At 37.4% G+C, this 13,821-nt stretch overlaps 5 protein-coding genes across 5 annotated transcripts in view; all 5 read left to right on the top strand.

Annotated features, from left to right (window-relative positions):
* Window positions 1–1,462, top strand: part of LOC104791227 (glutamate receptor 3.1) — a 3,759-nt gene extending 2,297 nt beyond the window's left edge. Inside the window, exons 2-5 of the mRNA XM_019228231.1 lie at window positions 5–197; window positions 287–318; window positions 400–794; window positions 883–1,462. Of these exons, the coding sequence (XP_019083776.1) occupies window positions 5–197; window positions 287–318; window positions 400–794; window positions 883–1,332 (1,070 nt within the window). The 3' untranslated portion in view covers window positions 1,333–1,462. The remainder of the gene's footprint in view (window positions 1–4; window positions 198–286; window positions 319–399; window positions 795–882) is intronic.
* LOC104791216 (homoserine kinase-like) lies at window positions 1,646–3,019 on the top strand. Its single transcript, XM_010517054.1, has one exon. It carries the CDS (start codon window positions 1,767–1,769, stop codon window positions 2,877–2,879), a length of 1,113 nt encoding a protein of 370 aa, XP_010515356.1. The 5' UTR covers window positions 1,646–1,766; the 3' UTR covers window positions 2,880–3,019.
* Window positions 3,512–5,807, top strand: LOC104791205 (mitochondrial phosphate carrier protein 1, mitochondrial). The gene is made up of 6 exons (XM_010517042.2): window positions 3,512–3,991; window positions 4,156–4,505; window positions 4,589–4,632; window positions 4,863–5,077; window positions 5,196–5,320; window positions 5,421–5,807. The coding sequence occupies exons 1-6, from the start codon at window positions 3,851–3,853 to the stop codon at window positions 5,473–5,475; spliced, it is 930 nt and encodes a 309-aa protein (XP_010515344.1). The 5' UTR covers window positions 3,512–3,850; the 3' UTR covers window positions 5,476–5,807.
* LOC104791196 (phosphoglycerate mutase-like protein) lies at window positions 6,288–8,244 on the top strand. The gene is made up of 9 exons (XM_010517031.2): window positions 6,288–6,521; window positions 6,617–6,724; window positions 6,839–6,918; window positions 7,030–7,192; window positions 7,277–7,351; window positions 7,434–7,522; window positions 7,603–7,722; window positions 7,829–7,873; window positions 7,962–8,244. The coding sequence occupies exons 1-9, from the start codon at window positions 6,465–6,467 to the stop codon at window positions 8,038–8,040; spliced, it is 816 nt and encodes a 271-aa protein (XP_010515333.1). The 5' UTR covers window positions 6,288–6,464; the 3' UTR covers window positions 8,041–8,244.
* On the top strand, window positions 12,286–13,215 carry LOC104708287 (glutathione S-transferase T3-like). The gene has a single exon (XM_010424838.1). It carries the CDS (start codon window positions 12,286–12,288, stop codon window positions 13,213–13,215), a length of 930 nt encoding a protein of 309 aa, XP_010423140.1.

The raw sequence follows: 13,821 nt of genomic DNA, 5'->3' as shown, positions 1-13,821 counted from the left end.
TCAGGCCTTGTCGTTGTTGCTCCTGTCACAAGACTTAACGAAAATCCTTGGGCCTTTTTACGCCCGTTTACTCTTCCTATGTGGGGAGTAACAGCATCTTTTTTCGTTATTGTTGGAGCTGCAATATGGATTCTTGAACACCGTATCAATGATGAGTTTCGTGGTCCGCCAAGGCGACAAATCATTACCATTCTCTGGTTAGTACACAAGAGTCACCTTATTTGTCTGCATAAAATTTAGATTGCTATAGCTCTAACGCAAGCGCTAATCTCTTATTACGATGCAGGTTCACCTTTTCGACGATGTTTTTCTCCCACAGTAAGTCTCGAAACTCCCTCAAACTAGTTACTGCAATTAAAGTTTGAAGTTATTAACATCTTTATGAAATTAAACTCTCAGGAGAGACTACAGTGAGCACGCTTGGTCGTATGGTGCTTTTGATATGGCTTTTTGTGGTTCTGATCATTACATCTAGCTACACAGCGAGTCTCACATCGATACTTACAGTGCAACAGCTTAATTCACCTATAAAAGGAGTAGATACACTCATCAGTAGTAGTGGTCGTATTGGCTTCCAGGTTGGTTCATTTGCTGAAAACTACATGACAGAGGAGCTTAACATTGCCAGATCAAGGCTTGTGCCTCTCGCCTCTCCTGAAGAATATGCTAATGCGCTTCAAAATGGTACTGTTGCTGCAATCGTTGATGAACGTCCTTATGTTGATCTCTTCCTCTCAGATTACTGTAAGTTTGCCATCAGAGGCCAAGAATTCACTAGATGCGGTTGGGGATTTGTGAGTCATCATCTACTGAATTCCTTCTCTCTTTGCCAGCATGTTCAAACATAACTCTGATCACATTTTTTGCATTTCTGTTCAAAAGGCATTCCCAAGAGACTCTCCTTTAGCAGTTGACATGTCAACCGCTATTCTTGGGCTATCCGAAACAGGCGAGCTTCAAAAGATCCATGACCGATGGCTTTCCAAATCCAACTGCAGCAGCCCGCACGGGTCTCAGTCAGGAGACTCAGAACAGCTCAACGTGCATAGCTTCTGGGGCATGTTCCTTGTGGTTGGGATCGTCTGTCTCGTCGCTCTCTTTATCCACTTCTTTAAAATAATCCACGACTTCTGCAAATACACACCTGAAGTAGTAGAAGAAGAAGCTATACCTTCACCAAAACGTTCACGTTTAACAAAACTGCAGACGTTTCTAGCATTTGTTGATGAAAAGGAAGAAGAAACACAGCGAAGGTTAAAGCGCAAAAGACACAACAATCTTTCGATGAATGCGAATACTATCTCAAGGAGTGCATCTAGAAGATCTATATGAAGAAACATAGGACTATAATATATACTTATGGTTAATGGTTTTGTATGTTAATATGTACATTTTAACTCAAACCTCATTTGCAACCAAAATGAGATTTTGTTTAGATGCAGATATGAGATAAGTTATATTATCCTCCAAACTGATTAACTGAAGTATAAACTTTCAAAAGTGCTTGTAAGAGCTGCCAAACCCAAAGTGGACAAGCTTCCCGGTCCGATCAGTTCGGTTTGTAGTTAAACCGTTAATTTCACTGGTCAGGAGCCAATCTGAATCTGATCTCTCTCACTCCACTCTTAAAAAAGTAATCAGCTTTACTGGAGAAAGAGTATTAGGTTAGGTGGTCACGTTTGTTCATCTCTCTCTCTCTTTTATATATTTGTATTAAAGTGTTCGCCTTTGTTCATTTGCATTTGTGATCTCACTACTGTTCTCTAATGGCGAGTCTCTGTTTCCAGTCTCCTTCCAAACCCATTTCATATTTCCAACCCAAATCCAATCCATCGCCGCCGTTGTTCGCGAAAGTCTCCGTCTTTCGATGTAAAGCTTCCGTACAAACCCTCGTCGCCGTTGAGCCGGAGCCAGTTTTCGTCTCCGTCAAGACTTTTGCGCCAGCCACCGTCGCTAATTTGGGACCAGGGTTTGATTTCCTAGGATGCGCCGTCGATGGTCTCGGTGACCACGTGACTCTCCGCGTAGATCCTTCGGTAAGAGCCGGTGAGATCTCAATCTCGGAGATCACCGGAACCACAACAAAGCTCAGCACGAATCCTCTCCGGAACTGTGCTGGAATCGCCGCCATTGCTACGATGAAGATGTTAGGGATTAGATCGGTTGGTTTGTCGTTAGATTTGCACAAAGGCTTACCTTTAGGTAGTGGTTTAGGTTCTAGTGCAGCTAGCGCCGCCGCAGCAGCTGTGGCGGTTAATGAGATCTTTGGCCGGAAATTAGGGAGTGAGGAATTGGTTTTAGCCGGTTTAGAATCGGAAGCTAAGGTTTCCGGTTATCACGCTGATAACATCGCACCAGCGATCATGGGTGGATTCGTTTTGATTAGAAACTACGAACCTCTTGATTTGAAACCATTGAGGTTCCCATCTGAAAAAGATCTCTTCTTTGTTCTAGTGAGCCCTGACTTTGAAGCTCCAACTAAGAAAATGAGAGCTGCATTACCTACAGAGATTCCAATGGTTCACCATGTTTGGAACAGTAGTCAAGCTGCTGCTTTAGTCGCTGCGGTGTTAGAAGGAGACGCTGTGATGCTTGGGAAGGCGTTGTCGTCTGATAAGATTGTGGAGCCGACAAGAGCACCTTTGATTCCTGGAATGGAAGCTGTGAAGAAGGCAGCTTTGGAAGCTGGAGCGTTTGGATGTACGATTAGCGGAGCTGGACCAACAGCGGTTGCTGTGATTGATTCGGAGGAGATGGGTCAAGTGATCGGAGAGAAGATGGTGGAAGCGTTTTTGAAAGTTGGACATTTGAAATCTGTTGCTTCTGTGAAGAAGCTTGATAAGATTGGTGCTAGGCTTGTCAACAGCATTTCCAGGTGATTTTTTCTGATGTTTGAGATTTGGAACCAAATCTTCCTCTGTACTGTAATTTTCTAGTTGATAATAAAAGTTGGTTGTTTCTACACAAATAAAAGACAATGTATTGTGTGAGTTTTTGTTTAGTCTCTTTTTGGCATGTCTTTGGTTTCTTGGATTTTGATTCTTGAGTTTGAGAGTACCACTCAGCAGATCAGGCGTTTCATTGAAGGATCACTCTCATATGTTTGAACACTATCAAAATAGTAGTAACAAAGTAGTCCATAAGAGCCGAGCAAATGTTTTTTTTTATCCATCTAACTCATATTCTGTTTTTGTTAGTAGAAGACTTGAAGCAAGCTAATACTGATTAGTATAGAGCAAACCATCCTCACACATAAATAGGCAACGTCTGGTTAAGGAAGTTGAACCAAATCTTATTGACTTTTTCAATCTGAGGCAAGCTCTAAAATTGTAAACATAGACATATTAATACTTGTCATCATTGTCAATGAATGAAAATGTCAATATAGAGAATCATTTTCAAGAAAGTGTAGCCAAAACTACAAGGCCCATGAAAGCCCAATTAGGAAAAAAAGAGAGGACTCATAAATATTCCGGTAACGGTAATCCGCCGGCATGAAACCTAAATTGAAAATTACCTTCTTGCCACAAGATTCGATTTTTCCGCCAACCCGTTCTCCAGAAAGCTTGGAACTTTACTAGTGGAAAAAGTAAAAAGAGAGAGCCTTGTGTTTAGTTCTGAGCCTTGTCTTTGTCCGTGAGACGTGGAAGACCGATCTCCATCAGAAAAAATGAGAACCCTTTCTTCCACGTACACACTCTTTGCCTCTTCTTCTATACCTTTCCTCTGACGTGTTTCCTCTTCTTATTCTGGGTTTTGGGGTTTACCAGACAAAACGCCAAAGAACAACTTTTTTTTTTTTCTGAGAGGGATTAGGGTTTATCGGGATTCGAAACGATTTTTGTAGAAGATGACAAGAGTCAAGACGAAACTAGACGATGATCTGTCGTCTCCTTGGTTTTATACTGTTTGTACCATGGGAGGAATGCTTAGTGCCGGAACTACCCATTTGGCTATAACCCCTCTTGATGTCCTCAAAGTCAATATGCAGGTTTGTGAATCCTTTCTCTGTTTCTTGATTTCATCTTTATATATTCTTTAAGTCACTTGTCTTGTTAGGTTGTATAATGATGGATAGAACTGCTAAATTTAGGATCTTTTTGCTCAAATTGGTATCATTCAGTCAATGAGGATCGATCATTCTGTCTCTTGTAGGTGAATCCACTGAAGTATCATAGCATTCCTTCCGGTTTCTCCACTCTATTAAGAGAGCATGGCCGTTCCTATCTTTGGAGAGGTTGGTCAGGGAAGCTATTAGGCTATGGTGTTCAAGGTGGATGCAGATTTGGACTCTATGAGTACTTCAAGACACTCTACAGCAATGTGTTGCCTAATCATAACAGAACTTCCATATATTTTCTCAGCAGTGCTTCTGCTCAGGTATTCGCCGATATGGCTTTGTGTCCTTTTGAAGCTATTAAAGTTAGAATTCAGACGCAGCCTCTGTTCGCAAAAGGTTTGCTTGATGGATTTCCAAGAGTATATAGAAGTGAAGGTCTTGCTGGGTAAGCCCTTTGTCACAGAATCATTTTGCTTGGCTGTATCACTTAGTATTTGCTTTTTTAAGTCTTTATCTCTCCATATGCAGCTTCCACAGGGGACTTTTTCCGCTCTGGTGTCGCAATCTTCCATGTAATGTTACTGCTTCGACAATCACTAAATCAATTTGAACTTCATCATCTCTCTGCATCATCTAAAACCTTCAGTTATATAATCAAATTGTTCAATTTGAGGCATTAGCTGTGAGGATATGAAACAAGTACTTGAGCTATATAGATGCACACTAGCCTTTTCGTAGACTTGGTTGTGTTCTCTACCAAAAACCATATCTTGTTGATTTCGATGTTTGTGCCTTGTTTCAGTTTCTATGGTGATGTTCTCGACATTTGAGCAGTCAGTTGAGTTTATATATCAAAAGATTATCCAAAAGAGGAAGCAAGATTGCTCTAAAGCTCAACAACTAGGTGTTACATGTCTTGCTGGCTATACTGCTGGAGCCGTAGGTACAGTCATCTCTAACCCCGCAGATGTGGTTCTTTCGTCTCTATACAACAACAAAGCCAAGAATGTGCTGCAGGTAAGACTCTTAACCGTCACTGTTTTAATATCTGAATTCCATTTTCGCTGTTTTTCATACCATCGCGCAGACTGCAGAGTATTCTAAATTGATGTTGGTTATTTTGCTTGAGCTACAGGCTGTGAGGAACATTGGGTTTGTTGGTCTTTTCACTAGAAGTCTTCCTGTTCGGATCACGATTGTTGGACCTGTCATTACCTTGCAATGGTTCTTTTATGACGCCATCAAAGTCTTAAGTGGATTGTAAGTTGACATCTCTCCAAATTTCCATATCAGAAGCTCTAATATCTCTGCTTCTATTCTCATCTAACCAGCTTGATTATACAAATTGTGAATAATATAGCCCTACAAGTGGAGGAGTGAGGAAACCAGTGGATGCAACAAAATTATCATTGTGAAGCTTAGAAGAGTATAGATTTATCTCTGTCAACATCAGAACCTGGAACTCAAAAAATATACTATCATGTAAGATTCTCTTGCAAGTAGATAACCCGAGCGTTGTGTAGCGGATGGAATAAGCGTTTTGAAAATTTTCGCTTAGTTCAATCCTTACCTGAAATTTGGATTGTAACTAAAGTGCTAATGACTGAGAATGATGTAAACAGAAACTATAATCTTTTAACTGATTGAGGTAAAAAGACAAGTGTCTCTGGTTTTATCTTTGTCATGTTGTGGACCAATTTTGACTGAGATGTTGCTGTTTTAGCTGATCTTTTGTGACTTCTCCAATATTATTATATTTTTCCTTTGGAATTTTGTTGTTGATAAGAAGATTGGATTAAATTATTGAAGCTAATCATGACTGAGCATCATGAAGGAATCTCTCCATTAAAAGTTAAACAGTGAAAAACCAATCAACTTTACCATTTCTCCAGAGCAGGTACAATGCATATTAATTATTAGGGTTAAGTTTAACCCTCAAACTAATAATTTCACTGTTCTGGGATGCCTTTATTAGGGTTAAGTTATACCCCCAATTTTGTTTTTGGAACAAAGCTTTTTATTGACCTATTTAGAAAAGAACAGGGGTGAACCTAACTATTGTTCTTTAGAAAAATGTTTTTTTTTTCTTTCTGTGTTTTGTGTTGGTGGTCAAACAAACAAACGAAAAGAATATACGATAATGATACCGACATGTGAGTTAGGTCGGCTGTGATGTTACAAACTCCTTATTGGGCTGGTTTCAATGGCCCTTTCTTAATCTCACACGTCTCTGTTTTGTATTTTTCGAAATAAATAAATTATACTACAGAGCGTGTGGCACATGCGGCGGTTTAGGATCTCTCCTCTTTCTCCAACGACACTTCCCAAAAACATCTTTGATTTCACACCATTTTTGCTTGCTTCTGAGTTCTGATCTTGATTTGAAGAAAATATTGTTCTAGTCATGGACCACGAAAGCATTGGCCTTTACCCTCTTCATCGTTGCAAAACCATTCACCTGGTTCGTTCCTTACAAACTGGAGATAAATAAATAAATGTGTGGTTCTTATTCTCTCTCTCTCTATCTCATGTTGCTGACGGGTTTTGTTTTGGTAGGTGAGACATGCTCAAGGGATTCATAATGTGGCCGGTGAAAAAGATCACAGTGCTTACTCTTCTGAGGATTACTTTGATGCCCGTCTTACCCCTCTTGGTTGGCAACAGGTACCGTTATCTATAATCTCTGTTCTCTTCTGTTCTGTTCTGTTCTGGTATGGATCTTATTGGCTCTTGTAACGATCTTGTCGTCATCATCATCATCTCTGCTCTATGGCTCAGGTTGATAATCTAAGGAACCATGTTAGAGAAGCTCAACTCTTAAACAAGGTTGAACTTGTCATTGTTTCACCTTTGCTTAGGTAAATACTTTTTCACACCTTCCTCTTGAAACAAAGTTACCACTTTGTGCTTAAGATAGATTATGTCTGCACCAACCATATAAAGACTCAGTTTTTATGATTTAAATGTAGAACTATACAAACAGCTGTTGGTGCTTTTGGAGGTGAAGAAGATAATGATGGAGCTGATGCAACACCGCTAATGGTGGCCAACGCTGGGAGCAGCGATCGTCCTGCGATTTCTAGCTTAAATGTCCCACCATTTCTTGCTGTTGAGCTATGCAGAGAAACTATGGTACACAGAAGTAATTAATGAGGGTGGTGTTAGTATAGACGGGTGATAATCACATTGTTAAAGATTTACTTTTTATGAATGTAGGGTGATCATCCTTGTGACAGGCGAAGAAGCGTCACAGAGTACAAGGCTCTCTTTCCCGCAATCGATTTCTCAATTGTACAAAAACATCTTATTTGGTTTAATATCGTCTTCTGAAATGTTGGCAAGTTGCTTATGCTAGGTTTCTCTATGGTTTTAGATTGAAAGCGACGAGGATGTTTTGTGGAAGCCGAGTCCAAGAGAGACCCCTGAAGAAGTTGCAGCCAGAGGTGTAGAGTTCGTCAAATGGTGAGTATTATTTTTGTTACTAATTTTCCCATGGAGATATGTATAGCTGAATCTCTCTACTGCCATTTGCTTTTGTGAAGGCTATGGACGAGGAAAGAGAAGGAGATCGCAGTTGTATCTCACAGCGGCTTCTTGCACGGTCTCTTGAGTTCTTTCGGGAAGGATTGTGCCGATGACATAAAGAAAGAGTTGTCTATACAGTAAGAGTTTAAACACAAACTTCCTGTCTACACGCATTAACCTTTTGTGTAACTTTAAGAATGCAGTATACTGTCTTACTAATCAAAAATCTCTAACTGTTTTCAGTTTCAAAAACTGTGAGCTTCGCTCAGTGGTCATCGTGGATCAAGGGTAAGCAGAAAATGTCCATAAGTTCTGACAGAATAGTAATAAGATTTGGGAGTGTTTTGCATTAATTATTATGTTGTTGGGAGTATAGGAACTTGGCGACTGATTCTGTAGAGACCACAAACTATCCTGGGAAGGTTCCTCAAGGACTTGATCATCCAAGTGGCTAAACGGCTGAGGAGTAAGCGAGAGCACAAGTTTCTGTGATTGTTTTCTTCCTTCTAAAAAGAATAAATTACATGATGCTTCTATTGGACTAGAATTTGGCATTTTTCAGTTATTGATGAAAAATATTGGTATGTAGGTTGACTTTGCTGCCAAATGAATTTTATTGATTATGATTGTTCTTACCCAAAATTCAGTGGTAGCTTTAATCATTTTGTCCATTTCGTTTTTAAGCAGTGATTATACAATTGTGAAAATAATAGCACCACAAGTGGATGAGTGGAGAAAATGGTAGATGCAACTAAATAAATGTGAAGCTTAGATGAGTAGATTTATCTCTATGAGCATCAGAACCAGAAACTTGTGAGTTGTTATGTAGGAAACTTGTGAGTTGTTATCAGTAAGTGTTAGTGAGCTGTAAATAGAAATTCTTGGGCTTTCCAAACCCATTAGTATGATATTATCCGCTCCCAAGTTGTTGGGTTTTATTGTTGTTGTTGTGGACCATCTTGTTTGAGAAGAGAATACTGAGATTTTCTTGTGTTTCGATTGCTCAAAAGCTCCCAAGTACTTGGAATCTTGGATTTGATATTTACCACCGGTTTTGGAGAAAAATTTACTCCACAGTTTTTGTGACTTTTTCATATTTTCATCTTTTGTATTTTGTGTTTTGAATTTTGTTATTTCGAAGAAAGATATATTCGACTATTTTATGACAGCTGTATAATGACTTTTCTTATGGCCGAGCATTTCAATAAAACAAAGAGAAAGTTCCAAAAAACTACACTCCGTTTTAATTAAATTATTTAGTTTATCCTTTGGTGTTGAGTAATTTTCTGATAATCTATTGAAGTAGATCAAAGTTTCATTTTTTTATAAGTTATATATATATATTCGGATTTTAGTATAATTATATTACATAGAGCGTTTCACCTTTTTCCCAACTCCATATCGGTTTGACAGCTCGTTCATGTGTTATGTCCGGAGTCCGGACGTTGGATCACATAACAAATATGAAATCATGTTGTTCCTCAACCTCGATCTATCATCTATGGATAAGATCTTATAAAGAACACTCAAACAATATAGAAGAGTTAAAAAGACAAACAGAATTGACGAGATTTGTTACTGAGATTTATCGAAAATGCAAAATTACAAAAAAAAAGAAGTAAATTGTGATGTCAAAAAAGAAAAAGAAAAAGAAAAAAGAAAGTACACAACTAAATTTGCACCACGTGCGAGACAAATGGAGTCTGCGATCTTATTCACAAACCGACAATGACATGTCTCACGCCTTTTAGTTCTTGTAAAAAAAAAGTGACGTTTTATTTTCTTCTTCTAACTTCTAACTACAGTAAAATCTCTATAAATTAATAATGTTGGGACCAAAACATTTTATTAATTTATAGTGATATTAATTTATCTATAAATTAATAATTATTATTATATAGTGTAAATTAATAATTATTAATTTATAGATATATTTTAATAGTTTGAATATTTAAAATTATGAATTGAGACAATTTTAGCAAAATATAATTTTACTTTCGGTTTTTGTAAATTTTATGGTATTGGAATTGAATTTGTAATATATAGAAAACATTATTAACAATAAATTACAAATACAATAGACAAATTCACTTATACACATGACATACATAAATTCAAATTTATGAATAATAATATCAATTGTTGTATTTTAATAGTCAATCAAAATATCAAAATGTAAATGATGAATATCTAGAAATTGAAAATTTCAAAAAATGAGCTATTTTTTGGCATGTTACAGAATATTTTATATCATTATAGTTTATTGGGACTATATTTTACATGGAGATTTCAAAAAAATTATTATCTTATTATCTTATCAAATTTTGTTATTTTTTACACTGTTCTGACTTGGAACTAGCAAAATTTATTAATTTATAGTGTTTATTAATTTATAGAATATTAATTTATAGAGGTTTTACTGTATTGCTATTTGTAAAAAAAGTTGTATTATATTAGGCTTCACTACTAGTTATTCTAACCAAATTTTTTGACGATGAAATTTGAGTTATAATTATAGCTGCAACGTACCCAAACCAGAATGTTTTATTCATAAAATCTTATCTAGGTTCTAGTCAAAAAAAAAAAAAAAATGAACAATCTTGATGAACCAATGTTGAACAGTCAAACTGTTTTTTTTTTTTGAAGACCAAATAAGTTGTCCAGTGTTTCGTTCTGTTAACCAAAGCCATAAATCAACTCTTTAACAACTATAAGCATCTAATAATAATAATATGTTTGTTAATTATTATTAGCTAAGTTGGGCAACAAAAGCACAATCCAAATCCAACTCTTAAAAAAAGCTACTATGAAGTATGAACGTTAGGCTTATAATCAATCTCTTAAAAATAAGTTATCCTAAACAAAACGACAACAATTTTATACTACTACTACTTTCCTAGTTACATTAATAATCATTAGTCATTACACACCACACCAGTAAAAGAAGATGATTAATTCAATAATTAAATGAGCAATTAACGAATGAAGAAGAAGGTGAGACGAAACCGCGTAAAGAGAGAGAGCACTAAGAGCATGATTACTGGTGTAACTCTCTGGGTTACTCTCTGTATTGGGGCCCAAATTTGTAATATAAAATCCATATTTTAGTCCAACACGCAGAGTATCGGTTATGTGGGAAAGGTTTGGAGCAACAGTTTAAGTAACGCGACGTGGCAGTTGGTGATTGGTGGATTCAGAAATATAAAAGGTAATTTTTTTTTTCCTCATTTTTTTTCATTCTTTCCCCACATCTCTCTTCTCTCTCGTCTCTCTCGTTCGTGGGAGATAAACAGGCGATTCTTCTCCAACAGAAAAATCAACCGATTACCATCGAATCGTTGATTTTTCCGGCTAAATCTCGATGGTTGTTGGTCATACGGAGGGTAATTGGAGACTGAATTGGCGTAATCCAGCCTATTAGAGTTTGTCACTTCGGTTCTCAATCTTTGGCGACGGCGAATGTTTCACATTGGTGGGACAACGATGGCGGAGGATTGGTGGGACAACGGCGGATGTCCGACGAGGTCCACCGTCTAGCGAATCGGAGAGATACGGTTCGTCTTCTAATCTATGATTGTTTGTGTAAACCCTAATTTATCACCGGTGGTCTTTAATTGTTAGGGTTTCATATTAATTCGATTGCTTGTTAGAATTGTTAAAATTTGATGTCGATGTGACTTATTAGGCATCGATTGTGAGATTAATTTGATGTTCACTTGGTTTTGAAATTTGTTTGTAGGATTTAGGGTTTCGGTTTAACTACTGATTATTGTCTGATAGTTTTTTATGAATGGGTAGCTTTTTGTTCTTGTTTTGTGTTATAACTTTTGTGTAAGTTTGATGTTTGATGTAAGTTTAGTGTAAGTTTTGTGTAAGTTTAGTTTGATGTTTGATGTAAGTTTAGTGTAAGTTTTGTGTCAGTGTAAGTTTCGGTTTAACTACTGTTTTGTGTAAGTTTAGTTTGATGTTTAACAAGATTGTCCTGTTTTCTACGAGGTTCTCATGAACTGGATATAGCGGTTAAATGGTGAAGAGTGGTGTTCATGAAGTGGTTTAGCGGTTGGACAGCCAAAATTGATAAGGTATGGTCCTATATCTCTCTTATATGTTGTTGTATAATTTTGTCTGAGTTGTGATTGGGATGAATGAGTTGGTGTTATAGATTGTTCTTGTTCTTGTTCTACCTTGAAAAGGTTTGGTCCTCTATTATGTTTTTTTATAAAACTGTGAGTTCTTGTTCTATTTTGCTGTTTTCTTTTTTTGCTCAAGTGTTTTTAAATCTTTGGGAAACCCGATTGTTGTTCTTTTGCTTGTGAAGGTAAAAATTTGTTTTGATTTTGAATAAAAAGCATAATTACACTGGTTTATTGAGAAACATGATAGAATTTGAAATTAGTATTGACTTTAAACATCAACTTTTGGAAAATTTGGTACACATGTAGATTTTCTGAAAAGTTATTCAGTTGTCTACTCATAGATTTACTGAAAAGTTTTTCTCTTCACATGTAGATTTACTGAAAAGTTTTTCAACTAAACACTCATTAGCCTTTTACTCAATAAACCTTTACTTTTTTTATCTAACCTTCAGTTTCAAAGCTAAACTAACCTTGAGTTCAATATAAACCCCCATTGTTAAACAATATAAACCCTCAAGCTACAAACCCTTTTCGTTAAACATAAGCTTTCATTAAACAAAAACAATGGATCCTAGAAATCCTTATCGTTTGTCAGATGAAAATTTTGTTGATCTTTTGAATTCTCAAAAAGTTCCCAACGTTTCTGATAATCTGAACCCTCCACATTCTGCTCAATCCTCTCAGCCGATTCAATTTAGCAACCCATTTTCTTCTCAGCCACCCCACTTTACCTCAACATTCTCTTCTCAGCCACCCCACTTTACCTCAACAGTCTCTTCTCAGCCACCCCATTTTAGCTCAACATGCTCTTCTCAGAATCTTTACTTTAGTCCAACATCCGATACTGAAGACTGTATTGAGGTTGAAGAGACTGAAGAAGACGGAGGCAGAGGAAGTAGGAAGAGGTGGACTGCAGAGGAGGATGTCAACCTTATAAGTGCTTGGTTAAACACAAGCAAGGATCCAGTTGTAAGTAATGAGCAGCGGAAATATAGTTTCTGGCAGAGAGTTGCAAAATATTACAAAGCAAATGATGGATCAGCCGCCTCAAATGCAAGAGAGCAATCACAATGTAAGGCTAGGTGGAACAAGATAAACCACCAAGTCAACAAGTTTGTGGGATGTTATGCACAAGCGTGTACAAGAAGGAAGAGTAGAGAATCAGAAGATGATGTCTTGAGAATGGCGTATGAGCTTTACAATAACGACATGAAGAAGCCATTTCTCCTTGTACATTGCTGGAGGGAGTTGAAGCACGATCAGAAATGGATCACTGAAGAATGTAGCCACAAGCGGACTAAGCTTGCATCTGAGGCTCCTACTTCGAGCAATGATGGAGCTGAGAAGAGGCCTCCGGGGGTTAAAGCTGCTAAGAACAAAGGGAAAAGCCACAAGTGGACTAAGCTTGCATTTCTCAAGTTTTTTCTCTTCACTTTCCTCCTATCTTCACTACTCAAACTCCTCCTTTACCAAAGAAAACTCCTTCTCTATTAGAAAAAATCTTTCTCTATTACTCATTCTCTACTCAAACTTCCCATAAGCCTTCTACTATACCCAAATTACCAAAAATGTCTAATTGGAGTTCCGATCAAGAAGTTGATGATATTGTAGAAGAGGAAGTTGATAGTATAGTGGAAGAGATCCAATACAACTACACTCATCCAGATGTACCACCAGCTCCAATAATCCGAAGAGTGCACATTGAGAGAGACCGCGAAGAAGGCCACACTCGGTTGTGGAATGATTATTTTAGTGATAATCCGACTTACACTAACGATATGTTCCGTCGTCGCTTTAGAATGAACAAACCATTGTTCCTTCGTATTGTTACCGCTATTGAGAATGGAGTACCATACTTCAGACAAAGGCGAGATGCTACTGGAAGGCTTGGTCTTTCTGCACTTCAAAAATGTACGTCAGCTATTCGTTTGATGGCTTACGGATATTCGGCAGATGCGGTGGATGAATATTTACGACTCGCTGAAACAACCTCCCACAAATGCCTTCTACATTTTGTCGAGGGAGTTATAAATCTGTTTGGCGACGAGTATCTCAGAAGACCTACAGCGAAAGACCTCCAACGATTACTGAATATTGGAG

Source organism: Camelina sativa, chromosome 1 (genome assembly GCF_000633955.1).
Source record: "Camelina sativa cultivar DH55 chromosome 1, Cs, whole genome shotgun sequence".
NCBI classification, from domain to species: domain Eukaryota; kingdom Viridiplantae; phylum Streptophyta; class Magnoliopsida; order Brassicales; family Brassicaceae; genus Camelina; species Camelina sativa.
Note: the sequence above shows the minus strand (reverse complement) of the source record. Positions and strands in the feature narration are given on the sequence as shown.

Coding starts and splice junctions, on each gene's coding strand:
- LOC104791216 (XM_010517054.1), top strand. CDS start 1,767: ATGGCGAGTCTCTGTTTCCAGTCTCCTTCCAAACCCATTTCATATTTC.
- LOC104791205 (XM_010517042.2), top strand. CDS start 3,851: ATGACAAGAGTCAAGACGAAACTAGACGATGATCTGTCGTCTCCTTGG. Junction 3,992..4,155: donor TCCTCAAAGTCAATATGCAG/GTTTGTGAATCC, acceptor TGTCTCTTGTAG/GTGAATCCACTGAAGTATCA. Junction 4,633..4,862: donor CTGGTGTCGCAATCTTCCAT/GTAATGTTACTG, acceptor GCCTTGTTTCAG/TTTCTATGGTGATGTTCTCG.
- LOC104791196 (XM_010517031.2), top strand. CDS start 6,465: ATGGACCACGAAAGCATTGGCCTTTACCCTCTTCATCGTTGCAAAACC. Junction 7,352..7,433: donor CCGCAATCGATTTCTCAATT/GTACAAAAACAT, acceptor CTATGGTTTTAG/ATTGAAAGCGACGAGGATGT. Junction 7,523..7,602: donor GGTGTAGAGTTCGTCAAATG/GTGAGTATTATT, acceptor GCTTTTGTGAAG/GCTATGGACGAGGAAAGAGA.
- LOC104708287 (XM_010424838.1), top strand. CDS start 12,286: ATGGATCCTAGAAATCCTTATCGTTTGTCAGATGAAAATTTTGTTGAT.